The 24,072-nt window shown below is 44.5% G+C and overlaps 1 protein-coding gene across 1 annotated transcript in view; it reads left to right on the forward strand.

Annotated features, from left to right (window-relative positions):
- The window catches only part of LOC8052899 (LIM/homeobox protein Lhx3), a 32,031-nt gene extending 13,445 nt beyond the window's left edge, over positions 1-18,586 (forward strand). The window contains exons 3-4 of the mRNA XM_040501360.2: positions 16,132-16,607; positions 18,339-18,586. Of these exons, the coding sequence (XP_040357294.1) occupies positions 16,132-16,607; positions 18,339-18,586 (724 nt within the window). The remainder of the gene's footprint in view (positions 1-16,131; positions 16,608-18,338) is intronic.
- Positions 18,587-24,072: the final 5,486 nt, after the last annotated feature.

Below are 24,072 nucleotides of genomic sequence, written 5' to 3' on the forward strand. Positions count from 1 at the left end.
ACTTTTTAAACCCCTTGATGGGTGATAAGAAGGAGAAAAAGGCAAATATTTTGTTTCTCTTAGTAGCTTTGTTTTCTAAATCACAATTCTACCGAAACGCACTCGTTTAAAAAAATATATCTAGAAATATAATTACCTTTGCTATTGTAGAACGCACCAATTACAAAAAGTCTCAAGTTGTTTTCAGTGGTTCGCATGTTTTCTCTCGCCATACTAGATTGGGGTTTTCTGATATTTTTAATCACGAATACTTAATTGGCAGTGTATGAAAATGCAAGTCTAAAGTGCTTCTAAAATAACCGTTTCTTTTGAGTCCTTCATGACGGGTGCATCCGCTGAAACGAACGTTTTCTAAGGTCAAGAAATAAAAAAAAAGAACGTAATACGTGCGGCAACGTAGTACTGCAACATGTAAACTTATATCCGGTTGTTTTTGCTAAAGTGACGCACAAATCGATAGATCTCTATTATCGGTGTTGACATCGACAGACAAGCAGATGAGTAGGTTTACTTGTTAGACGAAACAAAGTAAAAAGAGGGAGAGAGAGAGGACACCTGTAGCACAGGCAGCGCTGCTATTCTAAAGGAAGTCACAATTGAACCGTACATCCTGCGTATTTTTCGTCTTATTATGCGAATTGAAGTGACACACTCAACAGCTCTATTGTGAGTAAGAATGAAGTTTAGTTTGTTCATACCATTAAAAGCTGCAAGGGTGGCTCTTTAAGTGGGAGTGATGTTTTTCACCCCTCGTTTTCTCTCTTCTCTTATCACTCAGACCCGATTCAGCATATCTGACCTACCTCTTGATAACCTCGACCTAACAAAAACATTTAATGTGATATAACTGTCGCGTTTTCTACCGGGATGAATGAAAGCTTTCAAAGCTTAATTGCTCCAGAAACACTGGAAGGAGTCCCAGACAAAAAGCTGTTGAGACAGCTTGACTGGGTCTGGGACCCTTATTACATTGTCAGCAGCTTGGTAGTACTAGCGTAACATTTGATGAAACAAAAAATAAATTAAAATCGGAACTTTGTAAAAATTATAACACTAAGTTAGGAAACAACGAAGATAAATAAGAGCGCAAGTCTCGTTTGCTAACTGTGTATATGTTTATGTTGTTTGTGAGGCATTTATTTAAAACAAGTGTACATTATAATTTAAAGCTTGTAAGTTGTAGTTTGTGCGGGAACAAGAGAGGACCCATGCTTCTCTGCGGCGTATGTTGACATCATTGCTATGCCTTACAAGCTCAGGAAGAGTGAATAAGAAATCAATGCATCGTGTGGAGGAGAAACGAATGGAACAAAGAAAACGATACTCATACGTGCGTTCAACCGGAATTATTTGATATTTTAAAAATAAAGGTTCTGTGTGGTCTGTGTAGGAAACATCAGCAATATATCGTATAATTTTTTTTGTAGTAATAGTATGTTTTTAAGGTTTGTTTTTGTTGTAGTAGCCCACACAAGAGAATAATAACTTAAGTGAGATTGAAATAATGTGTAATAAGTTTAATGTTAAGGGGTAAAGCATTGCGGCACGAGAAACAATGCCAATGACCCGAGAGAGTTTAGCTATCAAATAATTTACATGACAATCCCACGTCATAATCTCGGAAATAAATACGCCTAAAGTTTTATGCTGGCTGACTGTTTCGATTGATGATGTACCTAGTGAGAGAGTGCAATTTATTGAAATGGGTTTATTTTTCGATCTGAATAAGATTGCTTAAACTTCATTGTATTTACATTAAAGTGGTTAGCATCAGACCACAGTGCAAATTTGGTAAGAGTATGATTGGCTTGGCACAACAGTATATCAGCATCGGCCGGTGAGAAAAACGTACTCGTATCCTCCGCATATATAACGAACTGCACTTGGTTATTGATGTTTACTAGGTCATTGATGTAGACGTTAAATAGAAAAGGTCCAAGTATGCTTCCTTGTGGTACACCACAAAAAACACTTTGGAAAGATTAGAAAAAACCGTCAGTAGCTACACACTGTTTCCTATTTGTTAGATACGAGTGAAGTAAGGGAATTGGTACACTGCGGACGCCATATCGACGAAGTTTCATAAGTAGTATTGTGTGATTTAGGACATCAAACACTTTACTGAAATCAATGAACACACCTAAAGCAATCAACCTTTTTTCTATATTTTGTAATATAATTTCATTTTGATATAACAGGGCGGCTTCCGTAGATTTCCGTTTGCGAAAGCCGAACTGATAGTCTATTAATATAAAACGTTTACCAAAAAAAAGTGATCGAGGCTAATAAGAATAATCTTTTCGAGTATCATAGAGAACACAGGTAACAGAGATATTGGCCTATATTTATTCATAACATGCTTATCGCCTCCTTTATCTACTACAGTGACTTTAGCCAACTTCATGTTTGTGGGAAACTGACCAGATGATAATGATAAGTATGTATGCTAAGTGTCGGGCAATTATATCCGTTATAAATTTAACTGACTTTATTTGCAATTTATCAATGTCAATACTTTCGCTGTTTTTTTTAGTCCTAAAAAGATGTTAAACACCTCTACTTCGTCAGTTGGATTGAGAAAAAACGCAACATCAGTATGTTTTTGCAAAAAGAGGACAGTTTCATTATTTACATTGGCCTGTGCATTGGGCTGTGCATTTGAATAGTTAGCAATAAAATGTTCAGCCAATCGTGCACCTGACATGCTACGGCCGTCTATAAGTAATTCGCCAATAGAGTGGGAACCTTACTACGATTTAAAACTTCATTAATAATTTTCCATACGACGTCAGGGCGTTGTTTAGTAGCCTCATGAAACTTTTGCTTGTAATATGATGATTTTGCTTTTCTAAGCTCAGATGTCAATACGTCCCTAAGGTTTTATAACATATCAGTTTATTTTGATCCCTCGTCTTTAAAAATGTTTTATATAAGCGAGTCTTCTTCCTCATCATATTTATGCGTGCTGGGGTTACCAAAAGATTTCTTATTTTTTTTGTTCGTGGTTACGGTTTTTAACAAAAAATGTAGGGCATAAAGTGCTTTTGCTTTTCTAAGCTCAGATGTCAATTCGTTCCTAAGTTTTTTATAACATGACAGTTTATTTTGATCCCTCGTCTTCAAAAAATGTTTTATATAAGCGAGTCTTCAACCTCATCATATTTATGCGTGCTGGGGTTACCAAAGGTTTTCATATTTTTTTGTTCGTGGTTACGGTTTTTAACGAAAAATGTAGGGCATAAAGTGCTTTTAAAATATTTAAGAATTCATTATATGCATCATTCACATCTAGTTTTGAGAGAACCGATGTCGAATCACAGTTTAATGCCGCATTCCTAAATGCAAGTGGACAATCAATAGACATTTCCTGGTTTGTTTTACAGAAGATTTAGCACCACCTTTTTATGGGTCATGATTATGTAAAGTCAAAAAGATTGGGATATGATCGCTTATGTCGCAGCTTATGGTTCCGGTTACTTTGACCTTGGTTGTAATATTGGTAATAAAAAAAAACAATTACACTTGATGTGGATGTAGTGATTCTAGTGGGAGACGTGATAACATGTCGAAACCTGTTAGAGTGCAGCGTATTATTGAGTGCCTTAGTTTGGAAAGAATCCTCTAGTATATTACCGTTGAGATCACTCCCTAAGACCAGAGGGTAGTTATTTGCTGATACAGTTTAGAAAGCGCTCAAGAAAAGAGATAAACATTTCAAAATCCGCCGAAGGTGGGCAGCTCTTGTATTATCCCCATTATTTTAAGCTTAGAATCTCATAATCACTTGTAGTTTCAGTAAAAATATCCAGCAGCTCACGTTTAATTGAAGATTTCACGTGAATTGAGACACCGCCGCTACGCAATTATGCTTGCGGTTTAAAAAAAAATGTGTGTAATCTGGCAGGACCAGCATATCAGCATCCTGCTGATACCAGGTTTCCGTTAACATTATTTTATCGAATGATACGCTGCACCGATCCAGAAATGATATAATACAGTCATGTTTATTTGTTGCAGAACGCGCGTTCAAGCTAAAGATATCTGTGAAATTTTGGGAAGAAAAGAACTGACTCAGTTCTTCCGGCAACACAAGTTCCACATATTCCATAAAAAAAATTTTCAAAAAATGGAAAACGCTGTACAAGCAACGTAGCAAAATTATCAGATCTTTCCAACGTCAGCCTCATTGTTAATCTGAACATGCGGGGTCCTCTCTGCTTGACAAGCAAAAACCTTGCCTTTTTGAACGCAGACATACTTTTATTATATTGATGCTTTTTGGCAATCGCTTTTCCTAGAACCCGCTTCGGAGATGAGCATAGGTGTTTGTTTAGAAACAGAGGGAAATCTGGGTGTCAAGGCCAAGATCCGAGTTCTTAATGCGCTTCTTTTTTGCCTTATCAAAGACGGCATCACGCTTGCTGCGGCTTACTAATTGCAGAACAATGTTAGGTCTTGTGGCGTCCTTGGTTGGCACGTGATGACAGATCGCAATGTCACTTCTAGCGATTGGCTCGCCGATTGATTCCCCCAGACGTTTTACCAGGTCGGGGAATACTTCGTGATCATGCTTTAAACCCCCTTGATTTCTAGGTTGGTTTTTCTTGAGTATTGCTCAGCTTATGTGAGCCGATCCTGCTAGTCGATTAGGCGCTTTTCCATTTGGCTGATTTTTTCCGAAAGATCTCCGTTTTCTTTCTTAAGCTCGGCATTTTCTTTTAAAACTGTGCCAAACTTTGCCTTAACGTCTTGGAACTCGAGGTTCATGAAGTTCATACTGTCGTTTAAGCTATTTATGTCAGCCTTAATTTCACGTATATCACTTCGAATGTCTCGCTCTAATGATACCCTGAAATACTTCCACTCGTGTCGAAATTCTTCCTTGAAGTCACTAAATAATGTGGCAATGTCCTTCGCCATGGAATATCACTTGGCAGCGCAAAAACAAAACCAAAGCGCAAAAGTGAGCAAACAATATAATTGCAGGTGAACCGATAACAGCTCTGGCAGCCAGCAACGGTTACCCTTACTTAAATTGATTAGAGAAAGGAAAAGGCCAGCGAGCCTGTAACGATGATCAGTCGTGAGCGTGGTTGCTCAGTACCGTCGCTCTTGCCAGGTGCTGCCAACGGAAGACTTCTAGCCGCAGGCCCGGACGGACAGGCCAAAAAGCCCCGAGTTTATGCCAGCAATCCAATATATACAGATGTTCGGTCACATGATGATCGACGAGCCCGGTACACTTTCCGCAAGTCATATCGAGGTGTGTCAGTACCGCGTGACAGTATCGCGCTATACACTGAAGACCGATAACACTTTCCCAACACGAATTGAACTAATGACGAAATCTTGGATAAACTGATCATATTTATCTCACGCCATGTCAAGAAGAAAAAAACAACGTTCACACACAATTAAGATAATCTTAACTAATACACCATTAGTTAGACCATACAGCCACCCATCCAAATTTAAAGTAATAGTTACCTATTCTTGAACTCTCTAAATTTGTTTCACCAATTGATCGAGCATCCTTATGGCTCAGGTGCAGGGATCGATGCCTCGGTGGCACTACTCACTCATAGTTGCTTCAACCCTGGTAATAAACTGGTTAAAATTCGCGCTTCAGTTCACGTAATGTGTATAGTTAGTGCAAAAGAAAAACAGAGCCTATGTCATGGACGTCTTCTACACAAACACGATTTCATATGGTTGGTCGACCAAGTTCAATTCTCTTGTCAATACAACAAGCGACCGCAAGTAGAGCGTTGCGGGCTTTGGCATCTCTGCTAGTTTCGTCTCGAAACTCGCTAGGGTCTCTTGCCCAAGCTTCGGAGTCACCGCCGTAATGACATCGTCACACATAAACGAACGCACAACAAACGCTGTTCGAAGACATTCCGAACAAGCCTTGTTAGCGACATCCATTACTAACATGCCAGTTGGTGATGTCCCCGCTCTCGAGACCAAAGTCGCCAAAAATGACCATTTACTCCGTTTCAGTCGAAGTCTCACCGCAGTCGACTCTAAGATTCGATGGAACCATTTAAGTAGCGCAGTCGTCTTTGTGGGGTTGCTATCGCCAGCTAAACCAGTCACTAGTGACGCAAAACTATCGATAGTCGACTATCGATAGTTCTATCGATAGTTCTACGTTAGTTGACTACCGATAGTGCTATCGATAGTTTTTCGATAGTCGACTATCGATACTACTATTGATAGTTTTTTTTACTATCGATAGTCAGATGTCTGACCACTATCGATACTATCGATAGTACTATCGATAGGTTTGCACCACCAGCGACGACTCTTGCAGAAGGCGCCAGCTAGTGCCGCCGAGGCTGGCGCCGTATGCTCCGCAGTCTGCGTGCGCGCCTCGAAGCTTGGCGCGCGTTAGTAGTAGTATTCGCGTGCGGAGCGAACACAGTTGCCACACCGCCGCTCGCCTCCCTTCCTCCTCTCTTCGCCCGAACTCCCGTCTTCGTCATCACTGAAAGCTGAACCAATGTTTGCATGGTAAGTGCTTGGGCTAGTTGGTGTCCCAAAGCGAGAAAAACAGAAGAGGGATTGACGCAAACTATTAGTGTCATAAAGCTATCGTTCTAAGCCGTCGACAGTACTATCGATAGGTTTACGCTAGTCGACTATGGATTGTTTTCCAATAGTCGATTAACGATAATTTTTCGATAGTCGACTATCGATAGTACTATCTATAGCTTTTCGATAGCCGACTATCTATAGTACAATGGATAGTTTTTCGATAGTACTATCGAGAGTTTTTCGATATTACTATCTATATTTATTCGATAGTCGACTATCGAAAACCCTGTGCTGCTCTGCCCTCGCGCAACGCAGTAGAGGCTGATTGCACTATTTCTCCACGGCGCGCGGTGTCGTCGGGGCCAAGATGCGCTCCGATTGCAAACCGAGACTTAAAAACCCGTCGAATTTGTGCGTTTTTTTAGAAAGCCGTAAAATGCTTCGCGTTCCTTCTATCGTTGTGCAATTTGTTGATTTAGTGTTTCGATGATGCTGAGCAATTCTCTAACTGAAACCATGCCCTTAAACATAATATTCAAAAATTTAATTACTCAAAAATAATTAGCAATTTAATTATCCCGGACTTTAATAACTTTCCTAAATAGGCCCGTGGCCTAGGACTAAAACGACAGAAACTTTTTTTTCTTTTTTTTGTTGCAACGCGTAGTTTTCGCAATATCGAATTTGTCCACCTTTCGTGAAACACCCTGTATATATATATATCCCATCCAGTGGGAACATACACATTTGAATGTCGTGATGGAAGAGCACAAGGAGAAGAAAACAAGCGGAAGCAGGGTTTCATTTGTTGATATATTCATATTTAAAAATCTCAGGTTTTGACCATATTCATGTTTCTGGTGGGCGATTCAGACGAACCAAATATACTGTGACCCCCTATTGCACGAGCGTTTTACAACAACCTGACACGTTTTATTTAAACAAAGTCCGTTGTTTGAACATAACAACAGTTGCTTCTCGGTGTTGCTGTCCGCAAGACGAGCAAGTGAAAAAGAGGGTAGGGGTTTTGGAAGGATAGTCTTGAAAACTACAAGTCCTTCTTCGTGAAGGTTGGATTCGTTGTTCAGTTTGAAGGTGAGGGCATGGGGAAAAGAAATAAAGATACATTTTTGTGTATATTTTAAGTGATCAATATTCGGCATACAAAGTTGTGTTCGATGTCTGGTAACCTGTTATTTTGTTGTAACTGTAGGTCTCTCTGTGGAAGTTCAGGAAACGCTGTTGTTGGCCTTAGATTTCTCCTGTATGAGGAGTCGTGGAAGCGAAGGAAGTAGCTGAGTTTGAAACGCCCTCTTTCAGTGTCTTTTCCTTCGACTAAAAGTTTTGCTTTTTGAACTGCAGTCTCAGGCACCGAAAAAAGAATCGATGTCCACTAGTTCTGCACCCGACTGTTACCAAGCGAGGACCACACAAATTAAACCCTAAGTTAAGTAACCAAAACGTTAACGAGATCCTGCTCTTCGTAAACATATTGTTTTTATACTTTTAAAATTTCCCTCTTAGAAATAAAAAAAAAAAATTACCCCAATGGACGAAAAAAAAAAAGGAACGCCGTTCCTTTTTCTGTTTCAGTAAACATGTGACGAGTTCCCGTTCCAGTTCTACCGATGCAAGATGGAACGGCGGCATTCCTTCATTCCTCCTAAAAGGAACGCGTTCCAGGAACGCCGTTTTTTGGAACGCCATTCCGTATACCACTGCCTAAGGTCACAAACTGTAAACCTCGAATTCTGGCTTGTAGAGCAAGTCAACACGTATCTTCTTGGTTTAAATTGAATTTGAAATAATTCTGCCCAATATGCCAGAAACAAGACTCTTTTTGGAAAAGTAAGAGTAAATAAACAAAACTACATAAAAAAAAAGACCTCGGCTGTTTGTTGAGCGGCCAACAAGACTCGTTTAAAACTTATGAGGGGTGAAAACGAGTCTAAATCACTCCCATCATTGTTATAAAGGAGCTGTAGACGTGTCATTAGGGACTGAACACCAACTTTCTCTGGGGGAAAAAAAGAAATGAACATCTTATACGCTTTTGAGATACACAAAAATTAATCTTACTTGAAAGCAAGGATGCATCAACCCATAGCGTTCTCTGTCTCACATAAAAAACACCATGCCTTCCGCTAATCTTCTTTTGTGCAAGGGTACAATATGAAGCAGATCAAGTAGGTATTCGTAATCAAAATAGATGTGCTCTCCAACATATCTATCACAAACAATACGTACGAAACGACGCGTCACAACTCAGCACGACCATACCACTCAGCAAAACTCTAGACAAAACAAGGGCGCGAAATAGATTATTCATGCTAGCGTGAGTACGAAAATTCCGCATCATTCATGAAATAATGCCTAGCACCCAATAAGAGTCATCCAAATCTTCTAAACATTCTCAGTAAACGAAAGGCGGGCTTTTTGTACTGGAGTAGAGAACAGCACACAATCATCTGAGCGCTTCGACACCTCTGTGCCAAAACTGTTTGTTGGCACGTGCGGTTTCAAACTTTGGTAAACTCTCCTATTACGGATATCACTTTACCAAATAAACACAACGCGTGAAACGGGCTTTTCCCCGCGTTACCCAAACAACGCAGGAAGCGAGCTGACGAGCTGAGGGATCCAAGACCTGCGAGGTCTGTCCCGGTCTGAACTACCCGTCACGTCAGAAACAATGATCATGATAGCTAGAGAAGCGCATCTTGTACTTCGCACACGCCGCCAATAGGGGCGTGGGCGTAAATTCTTTTCATTTTTGTTCTAGATAAAAATAACGTTTTAATAAAAAAAAAGATTAAAAGAAACTCTCGAAAAACCTACGGGTGGTTTTTTGAAGGCGTCAGAGGAAATGAGCAAAAGGGAAAAAAAAAGGGGTCGCTAACGGAATTTTGAACGTTATTAGCAGCAAAGTTTTACGTAAATAACGTATGTCTCATTAAATCAGATAGAAATTTAAATCGACTATTTTATGAAGCACCGTTTCTTTTCCCTCCCAACCGAAGGTCAACCAAATAAATAATTGCGTTGTGTGTTTATACGGCCGGAAAGTAGTCAGCCCGATTGGACGTCTGGTCTCTTAGGAGTGGTTCAGAAATTAAGGTGGTGCATCACAAGCGCTAGCCTGGGGTCTTTACCGTGTATCACGCAGTACAGTGATACATGCCCGCGCGCGGGTACGATGCTCATCTAGATCGAAACGGGCAGGGTTTGGAATTGAACCCAGGATTCCTGGGTTCTGCAGCGCAATCTTTCGTGTCCAGAGCTAATGTGCGCTAGCCCACTTAGTCACCGATCCCCCAACGAAAGTAAATTAAGCTAAAATATCTCAACTTGTTTTGTCCTACAGTCTTCCATAACAAACATGCTGGAAGCAGCGGAAATGATGTTGTCGATTTTGTGTTGACGCCTTGTTTGCGTCGTCGGTACTTTTGTTTTCGAGGATGTTGATGTGGTTATGAAAAGAAATTGTAGTGTGTAACGGTTCGTCGCGACACCGATCATCTTTCGTGAAGCCTCAAATGCGATACCACCCTGAACACAAGCCGTGAATGAAGTGTCCTGCTTGCCGTGGTGACTGCGATTAGGTCTCTCAATAGGTAGCGCGCTGAAAATGACTCGCTGATGATAATCCACAGGTTGTGAGTTCGGTTCAAAGTGCACCGGTAGGCTTGTTGCCCTCTTTATCTAAAGTAATTATGACGACAGTCCCCATAAGTCATACTTTCGTCATCACTGAAAAAATATGTGTGACCGTAAAGTCTCAGGCACAAACTCCCCTTACTTTTACTTTAATTTGCTCGAGACCTCGTGCGAACATCGTCAAAGACGACTTTCTCGGAAACGGCTGCCCATCTCCCTATACCTAGGCGCCGCGAAATCTCATTGGTCATGGTGCGCGTGACGATCTGGCGCTGTTTGCCATGGTAACATTCGTGGAACATAGAATGTCTTAGTTCGCCCTTAACTGCAGCTTTCCGAATTTGAGTTTTGATGACAAAATGACGTAAGGCCTAGTTTGCACGGGATTATTTGCATTGTTCAAATTCGTACCCTTGGCGAAATGAAATTTGAAAAATATAGACGCAAAACTTGGAACAAAATGGCCGCGATGCTTTTGACCGCAACCGGGGTTTGACTTACGGATCGGCTGCTCGACCAACGCGCCCCAAAATGCTTTTATGATGTTAAGTGAGTTCGTTCGGCGGCAATACAGAGTTGAAGAGCACGGTGAAATGGCGTTAGGCTAAATTACCCATCTACAGCTGAGGGACAAGTCGCTCATTGAAGGCAGACTGACTTCAAGGCTGTATAAGCGTACCCACAACCATTTTCTTTTAAGTCATTAACATAATTTTTGCCGAGAAGTAAAATTCGACTTCTACTTGCGTCGGTGTTATGGAGCTTGAAAGTGACGGTGCATGTTGTACCTTTCTTTATTCGGCGCAGTCACACGTAAATAATCCGAACCTTTTTCTAACATCATGCGAGCAGGGCTTCCACTCTACCTAGGCTGCAGTGAATGGTCTCAGTAAGACTTGTGTCAACAATCGTCAGCAATTGCAACGAAAAAAAAAAGAGCCATACGATGAGTTTACTGAGATTTGTGTGGCATGGATTGCTAATCAGTTAGACGACAGAGGCGGACCCTGTTAAACCACAGCCTCCTCTATACTGACAAAGCCTGGCAGATAGTCACGTGACGCGGCCGCCGAAAGTGAAAAGGTAGAGCGGCAAGCAACGGATAAGAAAAGAGTCATGTAACGGGCGCCCCGCTGCGACGAGACGCCGAAACACACTATACTATTTTTTTTTGTCCTGTTGGCGGGGATATACATAAAGCGCCACCCCTTCCCCATTTCACTGTTTCTGTTTTGTCTACTTCGTTCGCGCTCAAAATTGTGCGGCAAACTGCAGGGCTGATTGATTAGAGATTACAGCCATTAATACATGGGAACAGTGTCGAAAGGTCAGTACGCAAGATGACGACGAGGACGTTGAGAGAATGACACACCTGGCGACGGCGGTGCCTCAATCTGAGCCCTGGGCCTCGGTTCGTCGGAGGCGGCAGCTTCTGTTTTGACTGGGCTACCTCCTTGGAGCCCGATGCTTCGACCCCAGTGGACCTCAGTTAGCAACAGCGCCATCACGTTCCTCGGGCTTCTCCCTGCACTGATCGAATGGCGTGCCAGAACCCCATGGCTCGCTGCTGACCCGCCCAGCCCGCCTCCACGAAATCTGGACTTCTGCGAATCGGACTGCCATCCTCCCCAATACCAACAACCTATGTCGTCGTCATCAAGCATGTATATATAGGGTGTCACAAATGAAAATTTACACGCTCTTTTTTACCGCAAAAATAAACTAGGCGTCGCCGAACGCTCATTCTCCGCCCAAAGGTAGAGCTAGAGGTCACAATCAGATGCCAAAGTTTCAGCCCGATCCGATAACTTAATCAAAAGTTATAAGTGATTTTCTGAAATTTTCAATGGGAAAATGGCGGCCGACGGCGTTTTCAAACACATGGGGCTCTATGGCACCAGAAACCGAAAACGGGCGAAAATGGGCTCCATTTTCCCATTGAAATTTTCAGAAAATCACTCATAACTTTTGATTGAGTTATCGGATCGGGCTGAAACTTTGGCATCTGGTTGTGACCTCTAGCTCTACCTTTGGGCGGAGACTGAGCGTTCGGCGATGCCTAGTTTATTTTTGCGGTGAAAAAGAGCGTGTAAATTTTCTCATCACATCACATTATCATATTCACGAGACGCGGCACCGCGGGCCTCCATGGTACTGGCTGCTGCCTTTCCGCGGTGCCGCGGCTCCCCAGAACCAAAACAAAATAAAACCAAAGACTATCCCCTGCTTGGAGTTTTCGGCGGTCCATGCGCCGTAGGGCACACAACTGCCCAGACAACGCAGATGGTCCTGAGGACGTCCTCAGCTGGTTAAGACGTCTTCGTCCCGACGAAGATGTCGTCGGGACGTCCGGAACTGGTCGGGACAGTCTGATCTTTTAAAAGACGTCTGGAGGACGTTTTCGGGTTCCCTTATTTAGGAAGACCAAAAAGGTTTTCTCCCGAATGATTTTCAATAGTACAAAATGTTTCCATGCCGGGAAGGGAAAACGAAACCAGGATGAGTACGAAAATAAAAATTCGTTAAAGGACATTTTACTGAACATTTTAATTGCTGCCGCCGAAGCCACAGGCCCCGGCGACCGCAATCACCATAGCCTCGACATCAACAGCCAGTCGCATCGGTTTCTCCCGAGGGAACAGTGTGTTTCGGATCTTTCCTGCTCAAAAGCTCTGCGCTCACTACCGCGGACTCCCCGAGAAATGTTCTGTGCAACCAGATACTCGCGCTCTAAATCTGCGACCGGGCACTCTATGGCTCTGTCGACAAAGTACCAGGCTTTGTTAGCTTAGAGGAGGCTATGGTTAAACGCAATATAAGTGTAAGGCCAGCGCTTTAAAGAACTAGCGCGTTTCGTTTCGAAATTGAGTGTGTGGAATTGTGTTTTGCATCCATGTTTGTAAAGCTACTGTAACACTGCCTATATAGTCTCCTATATAAAGGTTCTTTGCCTTATTCTGATATTGTTGACTAACCGTTGAGGGCTATTGATACCAGTGGCGTAACCATGAATATTTTTTGTGCGTGCACGTGTAAAAGACGAGGGGGGAAGGGGTGGGGGGGGGGGGGTCAGGTAGCTGGTATGTTTATGACTTTGGGTCCAGGGAGTTGGGAAGGGGGTTGAAATGGATGTGTAAATGAAAGGATAATGTCGGCTTGATTTTTTTTTCGGAAAAGGGGGGGGGGGGGGGGGGGAGCGTTCAAACTCTATTGGACGTCTGGTCTCTTAGGAGTGGTTCAGAAATTAAGGTGGTGCATCACAAGCGCTAGCCTGGGGTCTTTACCGTGTATCACGCAGTACAGTGATACATGCCCGCGCGCGGGTACGATGCTCATCTAGATCGAAACGGGCAGGGTTTGGAATTGAACCCAGGATTCCTGGGTTCTGCAGCGCAATCTTTCGTGTCCAGAGCTAATGTGCGCTAGCCCACTCAGTCACCGATCCCCCAACGAAAGTAAATTAAGCTAAAATATCTCAACTTGTTTTGTCCTACAGTCTTCCATAACAAACATGCTGGAAGCAGCGGAAATGATGTTGTCGATTTTGTGTTGACGCCTTGTTTGCGTCGTCGGTACTTTTGTTTTCGAGGATGTTGATGTGGTTATGAAAAGAAATTGTAGTGTGTAACGGTTCGTCGCGACACCGATCATCTTTCGTGAAGCCTCAAATGCGATACCACCCTGAACACAAGCCGTGAATGAAGTGTCCTGCTTGCCGTGGTGACTGCGATTAGGTCTCTCAATAGGTAGCGCGCTGAAAATGACTCGCTGATGATAATCCACAGGTTGTGAGTTCGGTTCAAAGTGCACCGGTAGGCTTGTTGCCCTCTTTATCTAAAGTAATTATGACGACAGTCCCCATAAGTCATACTTTCGTCATCACTGAAAAAATATGTGTGACCGTAAAGTCAGGTAAGTTTGCTCAAAGAAAATGTTATATTCTTATACACGGTCGGCGACCACCTCTGTGCACAATTTTAGCTTGATACATTCAGAAACAAATTTGTGCCGTCCCTTCAAACACCCATCAATCCCTTTGACTCACCCTATATTTTAGTTTTTTCCTTGGTCACGAAGACAACAATCATCCACAGGGATGACTGATAACCTTCATCCTCGTCAACATAGACGCCCGGTTCAGTTTACAATAGTTTACCAAAATCGTTGGACCCACCAGGGGTTTAATACCACCTCCAGCCCGTTTATAACTGGATGAGCATCGTATCGATGTGCGGTAGTGTATCACCACTGCGCGACACACGTGAAAGTCTCTGGGCTAACATTTTTACTGCTGTGGTTAAATTTCTCGTCTACAGTGGGCAACTATGTGGCCATTCTCTGGGAGACTGAACTCGTGCTGTTTAAAGAACTAACGACTCATTTTTAAACACACCTGTTCAGTTGACTGAATGTTTTTTACCCTGCCCGATGAGTGGCATACAACTGCAGAAGCTTGGCGTGAATAGGTCAAATATCTAATTAATGCAGAAAAATGCCATCAACAACCCATTCAGACTTTACTGCGTGAATGACAGTAGTTACAAAGCGCAACAAATGGGCGATTCTAGGCTTAGGCACTAAGCGTGCACGAACTACCAAGTGGTATAAACACAAATTTTAACGTTAGTTTACCGCAATGATGTTAATGGCCAGGTGGTCTTCGCGGCAAAATGTAGGACGATCTCCTTCAGATCGATGATGCTAACGAAGTTTCAGTTAACTCTAGGTATAGTCAACGCACCCCACGACGTCGGTGAGCTTGTCATGGTGGCGACGGAAGCCTTCTTTCGCAGCTGCCTTGGTTGCCTTGATTCGGGGAAGTCGACCAAGCTGTCTCTTCCCAGCCGGTTGACTTTACGACAGAAATGACGTCCGTCACGGCTCTGCTTACCATCGACTAGACATTAGCGATTTGCTCATCGGTGGTGGCCATGCCCTTGCAATTCTCCGTTGCGAAAAATCGGAGCGCGATTAATAGCTGCTGCTCGACGGTGATTATTCGCAACTTTAAGCGATAGTGGGGACCGCGGTGTGAGAATTGCGATCCCTAGCTCCTGGATGATAGGCTTTAGAATTAAGTAGCTTGCCTACACTATCCTGACGTCGAATAATGAGGTTAGGCTCTTACATCGCTCGTGTTTTAGAAAATTAGAATTACTTATGGGTCGCAGACCCAACCTCGTACGGCTGTTAAACGACGATCATTTATATGACAACCATTTGAAATCATGTGAAAGTTGCGAATGGTCGCCGTCTCTCGTCGCGCAGCTGGTCACACAGCTGCGCGACGAATAAATATGCGTAAGCAGTCGTCGAGCATTGCGAAGGGAACTGCGTGCTCGCGAAAAACCCGTCGTTGCGCTCGTTGGTTGAACCATCGTTGCACAACGAGCATTGCCTTCATTTCTTTACGTTCCACAATCGTGCCTAGATCCTGTTCGTGTGATCGAAGCAGGAGCTACAAGCACGAGCACATGACCCCGAACGATGCTTGCACTGCGCATGCGCGCCAGCTCAAAAGGGAAGCCCGGAGCACGTTCGTGTACCTCCTACACTCGCAGTAGCTCGCACTTAGGGTGAAACAGTGCAATTCTGGAGTTAATCCAGTTACGCGACTTCTGCTATGTGCCGCGTAGATCATACGTAGTCATGCGTCACTTTCTCGTCACGACCCAAACTCAGAAATGGACTGTTACGGCAAACGGGTGATTTCGTCTTTTGCGAGCGTCCCCATGGCAGCAGCTTCAAATTATCACATGCAATCTGGCCGAAGGGGAGCGCGCGGTTCTCATGGGGAGGTGTAATACTGAAACTCAAACGTTCACGTTTATGACCATGCAGGATAGCACCCCAGGTAAAACGGAGTACAGACCCACTGCATATTTGCTTCAGCTGTGCCCCTAATTGAGTCGTTACTGGTTTCTCCCCCCACAGGCGCTACGGGACGAAGTGCGCGGGCTGCGAGCTCGGCATTCCGCCGACGCAAGTGGTTCGTCGCGCGCAGGACAACGTGTACCATCTGCACTGCTTCGCCTGCATCCTGTGCAAGCGACAGCTGAACACGGGCGACGAGTTCTACCTCATGGAGGACAATAAACTTGTCTGCAAGGCGGACTACGAGGCCGCCAAAGCGCGCGAGGGTTCCACCAAGCGACCGCGGACCACCATCACGGCTAAACAGCTGGAGACGCTCAAGAGCGCCTACAACAACAGTCCCAAGCCGGCCAGGCACGTGCGAGAGCAGCTGTCCCAGGACACGGGCCTGGACATGCGCGTCGTCCAGGTCTGGTTCCAGAACAGACGCGCCAAAGAAAAGCGTCTCAAGAAGGACGCCGGCAAGACGCGCTGGGGAGACTTTTTCCGGTCTTCGTCCGGCGCGAGTATCAAGCGGGATATCAAGGACCATCCAGGTATGCATGGCTTGCGCTTGACGTCACCGGTACCACGCTGGTGCTCACTCTAGACCATTTCTACTTCTTGCTGAGAGAAATTAATACTGTGGTGGAAAACGTGTGCCACAGAAGGTCTGCCGCGAGGCCATTGAGCAGATGTTTTATGTCGTCGGCGCTAAAAGCCTTCAGGCCCTTAAATATAAACTCTCCCACCGTTCAACTAAAGTGCACATCTTCAAACAACAAATTGTGTTCATTACTCAACGTGCTAAGCTATGTTGCGTAATTATCTTGGGGATCGATCCTATCCCCAAGATTAGCACCCCCCCCCCCTCCCCCCCCCCCCCCCCCCCAAGAACAGATTTCCAGATTCACGACAAAGTCGACTGCCTACAGGTGACCGCAACAAGAGAGGTCTTGGCTTGTGACACAGTTAACTGCGATGATGAGAATGCCTCCGCGCCTCAGTCATGAATCTCCACGTGTTCTACCTTTTATATATTTCACCACGTGTAATTAAATATGCGTAAGTTCAGAGTAAAACAAAGTCAAATATAACCAACACTTTGGTCTAGTGCTATTTATTTTGACATCAATATAACATAGGACATTGATCATCAGCAGACTTTCATAATCTACTACCATTTTATGGACCTAAGTAAAGAAGCAGCGCTCATCACATTTTTATAGCAAAATGACCTCACACAGTGATAAAATAAGCTTTTTCTCAATTAATTACCCAACTTTAAATAAACAATTTATTTATTCATTGAATTTAATGTAATCGCACAGGCAAAGATTATGAACAAGACTTGTACCCTCTTATGCTCCACATTGGGAGATAGTGCAACGTGCTCGGTGAAGTGACTGATGAACGCGTCAATACAGCCACTAGATAAGCTGCGCGTCAAAGTGACAACACTTCCGCCATCGGATAGATGGATAGATGAATGCAAACGGCTGTACCCTTTATAACGGCCGGCGTACCTTCCGCCACCTAGCATAGAAAATTATTTTCAACATCATAGTGTTTAAAACCATTCTCAACGTTTTGAACATCTTAGTGCTCAAACTCATTATTGTCAGTTACCCAAAGCTCTCTTTGGAATCGCACGAAACACTCTTTCGTCCTCCAGAAATGCTAAAAAGTCCGCGAAAGAGCAAAGCAATATCGCCTGAGCTTCCCAACACCGCATCGAAAGCTCGAGAAGTCGCATTTTCGAATCGTGACTATCGTCACTGGCGCCAGCTCCTCACTCAGCATCAGAATGGCGGCGCCCACAATACAGTAGGGGAAGGAAGTCCTGATGCTCTCTAAGCGAAGATCTTTTTAGTGACTCGATGTCCCAATATATTGAAGGCACAATCAAATTAATCGCCCTGTTCATAAACGAATTGCCTAGTAAAGCCTTTGTTGCTTAACACTGACCGGAGTCACTAAACAAGTCACGCTTAGAACATCGTATCTCCAATTCTAGATTTTCTTGGAGGTGCGGCCATTTCAGTGGTGCTTAGGGCGTAGCGGGCACAATTGGCGATTGTTATGAATGATTCGAAAATGCGGCTTCTCGAGCTCTACATACAGAGTGCAGAAAGCTCATACGATACCATTTTGCTCTTTCTCTAGAATAATTTTTGAATTCCTAGAGGACGGGTAAGCGTTTTCTGCGATATCGGATAAACCCGTTTTGCCGCGACACTAACAAAGTCCTCCACCGCGCGTGGTGTCTCTTTTGCCGGCGGCCTCAGAGGACTCTGAGCCGTTCGGCATGACCGGCAGCGACCCGGAGGCCTCCCACTCGCCGGGCCAGCACTCGGGCCACAGCGGGGCTTCGTCCTACTTCCCTGCCAGCCCCGGCGCCCAGATGGGGCCGCACTTCGGCCTTTCCGGAGAGCAGTTCCCGGGACGCGGAGACGACACCTACGGGGAGTTCCCGCCCAGTCCGGCCTCGTGGCTCGAAGACATGGACAGCACGCCTTCGTCGGCCAACTTCTGAGAACCGGTGCACAGTGTCGACCGTTCGTACCGACTCTGTCTGTTCAGAAGGGTCCTTTTCGACCACTGGCGCGGACCCTGTCTGCTCAGAAGGGTTCCCTTCGAACATTTGCACAGACTTTGTCTGAGAGCTCCTTTGCCCGTTGGCACGGGTTCTATCTGCCCAGGAGGGTTCCTACCGACCCATGGTGCGGACCCTGTCTGCCCATAACGGTTCCTTTCTACCATTGGCACGGACTCCGTCTAAGGGTCTTCGACCAATGACACGGATCCTGCCTGCCCAGGAGATTTCCTACCGACCATTGGCACGGACTCTGTCTGCCCTGGAGGGTTTCCTTGTGTGATTTTTTTTTCCTCTGTTGTCCCTCCTGACACCGGCCTCGAGGGGACTATTTGGAGTCACATCAAAGAGAGTAGTGTGTGTACATAAGACGTGAATACATATTAATATATTCCCAAGTCAAAGACCGGAAGTCTCTTGCATGCTTTCAGCTGCGGATTCGGCGTTCCTGCACGCCGTCTATGCGCAGAAGACTGGACGAGGGTGTTCTGCTGGGCACACATGCGATAAAAGTTGACTCACGAATGTTTTAGAGGCGAAGCTCCTTAGGGTCTAGGCTTGACCGTCCGGCGTCCGTGTTCACATAACTCATCATATTATCTGCCTTTTTTAAAAAAAAAAGAAAAGGAATGTTTGCGCACTCGACAGGATTCGAACCTGTACGGGGAGACCCCAATGGGTTTCTAGTCCATCGCCTTAACCACTCGGCCACTATTGCGGGACGAGCAGGGGACTCTGAGATGTGGTAGTAACTCAAGAGCTGGGGATGTCATGGATGAAACGTTGCATGTAGCCGCTCAACGTCTATACAGGAGAGGGCGCTGCGGTCAAATGCGTATATAATTGCGTTAAACTTTGCAGGCGTTGGCTCAACGTTTATTGACGAGAGGGCGCTGCGGTCAAATGCTCAAATGCGTATATAACCACGTTCCATACCAACGCAACCCGGAACTCAGCACTACCTATGAGCAATAAAAAGAAATCAAAACCATCAGCACTACCTATGAACAAAATCAGTGTCATCAGCACCACCATGCTTCGCCCCAATCAACATCATTCACCGCGTGGAAATGCGGTCTTTTTTTTTTGTCCTCTTTTGCAGCAAACAATTCACAAGTCAAGGGGTGTGAGAAGAACAAGGAAAGGTAGAGGCCGGCATGGTTTAATGTTCAAAAGTAACCGCGTTAGAATATAAAATGACTAGCCTCATTACGTTAAAGCGCCGTTCACACGCGCTTGCAACCGGGTAGGACGAAGAAAGACAAGACCGGTTTTTAAGCCTCTTGCGATGGCACAGGACCTGCTCCGCAGCAGCGCATCCCGTCCTCCGCCGTCGCAAGAGGCTTAAAACCCGGTCTTGACTCTCTCGGTCTTACTCGGCTGCATGTGTGTAAACGGCGCTTAACAATGAGCCAGTTCTGCTCCCCGCCGTAGTACAACCAGATTTCTAACAACCCAAAACGATTTTTATTGGTACCGTTGGTTCGCGGACATTCTCTTTAGAGACCAGTCGATTATGATGAGCGCAACACTGGTTTCGAAAGAGTTACTCAAACCTTACATGGCTGCAAGCAGCGTTGACGTTTTGGCCACCTGTGGTAGGACGAAACCATAGACAGAGCCGCAAGTGAACGAACTCTCTTCCGGACGTCACGGTGACTCCTCGAACAATCCCGAAAAGGCGAGACGATGCAACATATTTGGTTAATAGAGCATTGTAGTACCCTGGTAGCCAAAATGGGGAAGTGCAAAATCTGGTGTCCTTCAGCAGGCGTTTTGTGTTTCTTTGGAATGGCAGAAATCGGCATTCTTGAAGGATTCATTATTACTCTGAAAGTATGGGCATGGCGCGAACGGTTAGATTGGTGCCTTTCTAACAAATTTGAAGTGGCGATTTTTTATTAATAATAAGACGCGTAAAGATAATCCCACAGAAACCAGCGTTTTCAAAAATCATAATATTGAGTCACCCAATACTAAAAATAAAACTGTACAATTTGGAGCTTACATCGCGAGGATGCGGATGGGTATTCCCCTGCAAAAGGAAGGTAACTCAAGCTTTGCCAGTTTGATGTATGGAGAGTTACATTTAGCATGCCCTGAAATGGTTATGCTGCCTCCGACGTAGATACAATTTTAGTCAGTGCAGTACGCACGACGGTTAACCTGGGGTTTTTAAAGGGACACTGACAGGGTAATTATGATCGCCAAGGTTTTTATTTGTACATGACATATGAGAGCTCAACTACCCCGAACACAATTTGCAGCTCGAAATTCGATTCTGTTCCGCCCGAAAACTGCTGATCGAGAACTGGCCGGTTTGAGTCGAGCTCAGTTTCTTTTTCGTGGTCACGTACGTGCCGTTCCTTATGGCTTAGACACATACACAGAATATAATCGAAGTCGAGGGTCATCGAGGGCACACACTCAATATTAAAAATATAAAAAATATGATACTCATTTTTTTTTGTGACTTCAAATGCGCTGATAAAAAAAGTTTACAAAAAGTTGTGTCTTCTTTGCGTAATTCTCAACATGGCGTCGTATCGCGGAAGTCGCGTGCTGGACGGCTGAACGAAGCGAGGTAGGCGATGGCGTCGGACGACGAGGGGGGGACCTCTACTTCAGAACTGTTGCTCGCGGTACCGGCAAATCTGTCTAGCTTCAAAAGAGAAATCGTTTGCCCATCAAAATAGCGGGTTTATTCCGTACGAAACGCCCGACCAAGTTGATTCGCACAAAGACGTCGCTGAGTCGTCGCCCCTTCTCCTGGCCTAAGACATCGGTCGTCTTACGAACACAAACTGGTAAGAGCTTTAAATAGTCGCAAACGTCAAGCAAAAGTGCTTGACTTTTGCGCTTTTCGTGCGACATGATATGTTCGAGTTTCTCGTCGGCTTCTCACCAACAAAAAAAGAAAACGAAAAAAAAAAAAAAAAACGCGGTCGGGTGTAGCCACGTGACTTCCAGCAACTCTCCCCTCTATATTTCTTCTTCCTCCCCAGTTCAGTTTCAACTTCGGTTTCGAGCAGTTCCGTTTTTGTTTGTTTTTTTACTTTATTAAAAATGTACGTGACTAGTAAAATATTGACTGGGTAGTCTTGTGACAGGGTATTAGCTTTATGGAGCTCGTGTCGCGCGCCCTCGATGGTGTGCCAGAAAAGCCGGTGGCGCCCTAGAAAAGCCTCGAAAATCCTCATTGGTCGATATGGTAATGACGTCACAGTCATATGACATCGCGCGGGAATGTCAAACAACCCACAACGCTCACGTGAAACGTGACGTCACGTGTGGAATGAAAGTGAATAAAACATGACAGGTAATGCGAATTAAAGATCGCCACATGTCTCAATTGACTCAAATGTATAAATTACTGCAAAATCCTTTATTTCCGCGAATCGGTCAAAGAGACATAATCGCGGCCATTATATTTCACGAATTCCAGACGCCTGCGTTAAAACCCTCAAGGAACAAAATTTTCGAGTGCCCTTGAATTTCGCAAAATTTTCAATTCGCAAAATTCGCTAAAGTTAAGTGCTCGCGAACATTAAGGGTTTTACAGTAATCCATTTGCCTGAAACGTAAAATTTGAAGAACTTCAGGCGGAGGCGGGATTCGAATCCTCGAACCTTCGGTTGCGAGTCAGACGCCCTACCGACTGGGCCACCCAGATACTTTTTTTTTTTATTTCCAGTTTGCAATGCTATGCCGTACATCAGATGAACGCTGGCGAGATAAATACAATGACGATATTATCGCATCAAACGACAAGTACACGTTATGTTGAAATGACTCACAACTAGTCTTTTGGTTGAGAGCCACGATGAGTGAGGTCAAAAGAACTTTGAAGTGGCCATTTAGTCCAATACTGGCAACAAATACAAGCCAATATTTATCACCTTTTTACATTCTCGAATCCGTTTCATCCTTTTCAGTAAAGTATTCACGAAAGGTGCGAGGGCCTGCGTCCGCATGACGCACCGCCATCATACTTTTCCATATACTATGGAGCCCCAAGAGCATGATTATCGTATGGCACCGGTAAACTGTCAACCGTTCAAAACCGGACGCAATGCGGTCACAACATGAGTTCCATTTTAATGGTTTGCTGGAGCACGTCCCAACTAAAAAAAAAAACATCCCTGCAATAAAAAAAAAAAAAAACGTGTTCAATAGTATCCGGTTGTTTGCATAACGTACAGTTAACCGTCCAGTAAATGTTCATTCCCTTTTTCTTTAAAAATGTCTTTAGTGACAGTGTTTCACTGTACTATTTAAAAAAATAATGCTTCGACCCCTGGCTGAACCAATTCTTTTTTAACACGTCTAGGGGGGATTGGTGGCCGTGTGCACAAGCGCACACCAGCTCGGAGCACGTGGAGCGAAAGCTCGCGCTGCAGATCTTAGGAATCCTGGGTTCAATCCCCACCCGTGCCCGTTTCGATCCGGATGAGCATCGTACCGGCGTGTGATCGTGTATCACTACTGAGTGGTGCACGTTAAAGACCCCAGGCTAGCGGTTTTACTACGCTGGCTAAATTGCCCATCTACAGCGAGTGACTCGTCGCAACTTTGAAATGGCCGACTAACTACACGCTGTATAAATATCCCCACAACCCCAATTATTATAACACGTTTAGTACGTCTTGTCATGAGACTCCAGTGTATAAGGACCGGTATTTGGGTGTAGTCATCAGAATATTCGAGAGGTCCTGCTTCAACCTTTTGCGCGATATTGATGACAGATACTCGAAGCAAAAACGTACGAAAAGAAAACGACATGTAGATACTACCTCTCAGAAAACCCGACAACGGTCCATAGCGCACATAGCAAGTCGATACTACAAAACCTGATAACACATCAGACAGCTTGGTTTGTATCACCGTTAGAAAAAAAGTGCCGGATTGATTGCGTATAAACATGAAACGAGAAATAATTTGACGAATAAATAGATGACAGAGTCCAACGCCGCCCGCTCTGGGCGGAAGAAAAAGATTCGTTCAACTTTTTCGTTCCCATCGAGACGCCCAGATAAACACTGCGAAAACACGGTTGAGACGTTGAATATTGATTCGCAAGAAATGTAGCCCTTGAAGTACATACCACAGCTTTGATACACAAAAACAAATTACAGTCAATCGCTTGCGCGAAAATTGAAACATCCTTCCTCACGTGCTGTTCAGCTGACGCTTTCAGTTTAACAGTTTCCTCCTGCCAGTATCCGGCAGTCTCGTCGTAATGTTCAAGGGGAACACCCAGGCACTTGCGTGGCACGCTAGACCATTCAGAAAAAGTTGGCACAGTTGTCCACTCACCGTGCCAAAGCCCGTAGCATATAGACCAGTCGACGGCACAAGCAGTGAGATCGCAAAACCTCCTCGTTACTTCAACGGCTTTCGAGACACTCTGGGCGTCCGTATCAAAA

This window comes from Ixodes scapularis, unplaced genomic scaffold (assembly GCF_016920785.2).
Source record: "Ixodes scapularis isolate PalLabHiFi unplaced genomic scaffold, ASM1692078v2 PGA_scaffold3__209_contigs__length_174095766, whole genome shotgun sequence".
Taxonomy (NCBI): Eukaryota; Metazoa; Arthropoda; class Arachnida; order Ixodida; family Ixodidae; genus Ixodes; species Ixodes scapularis.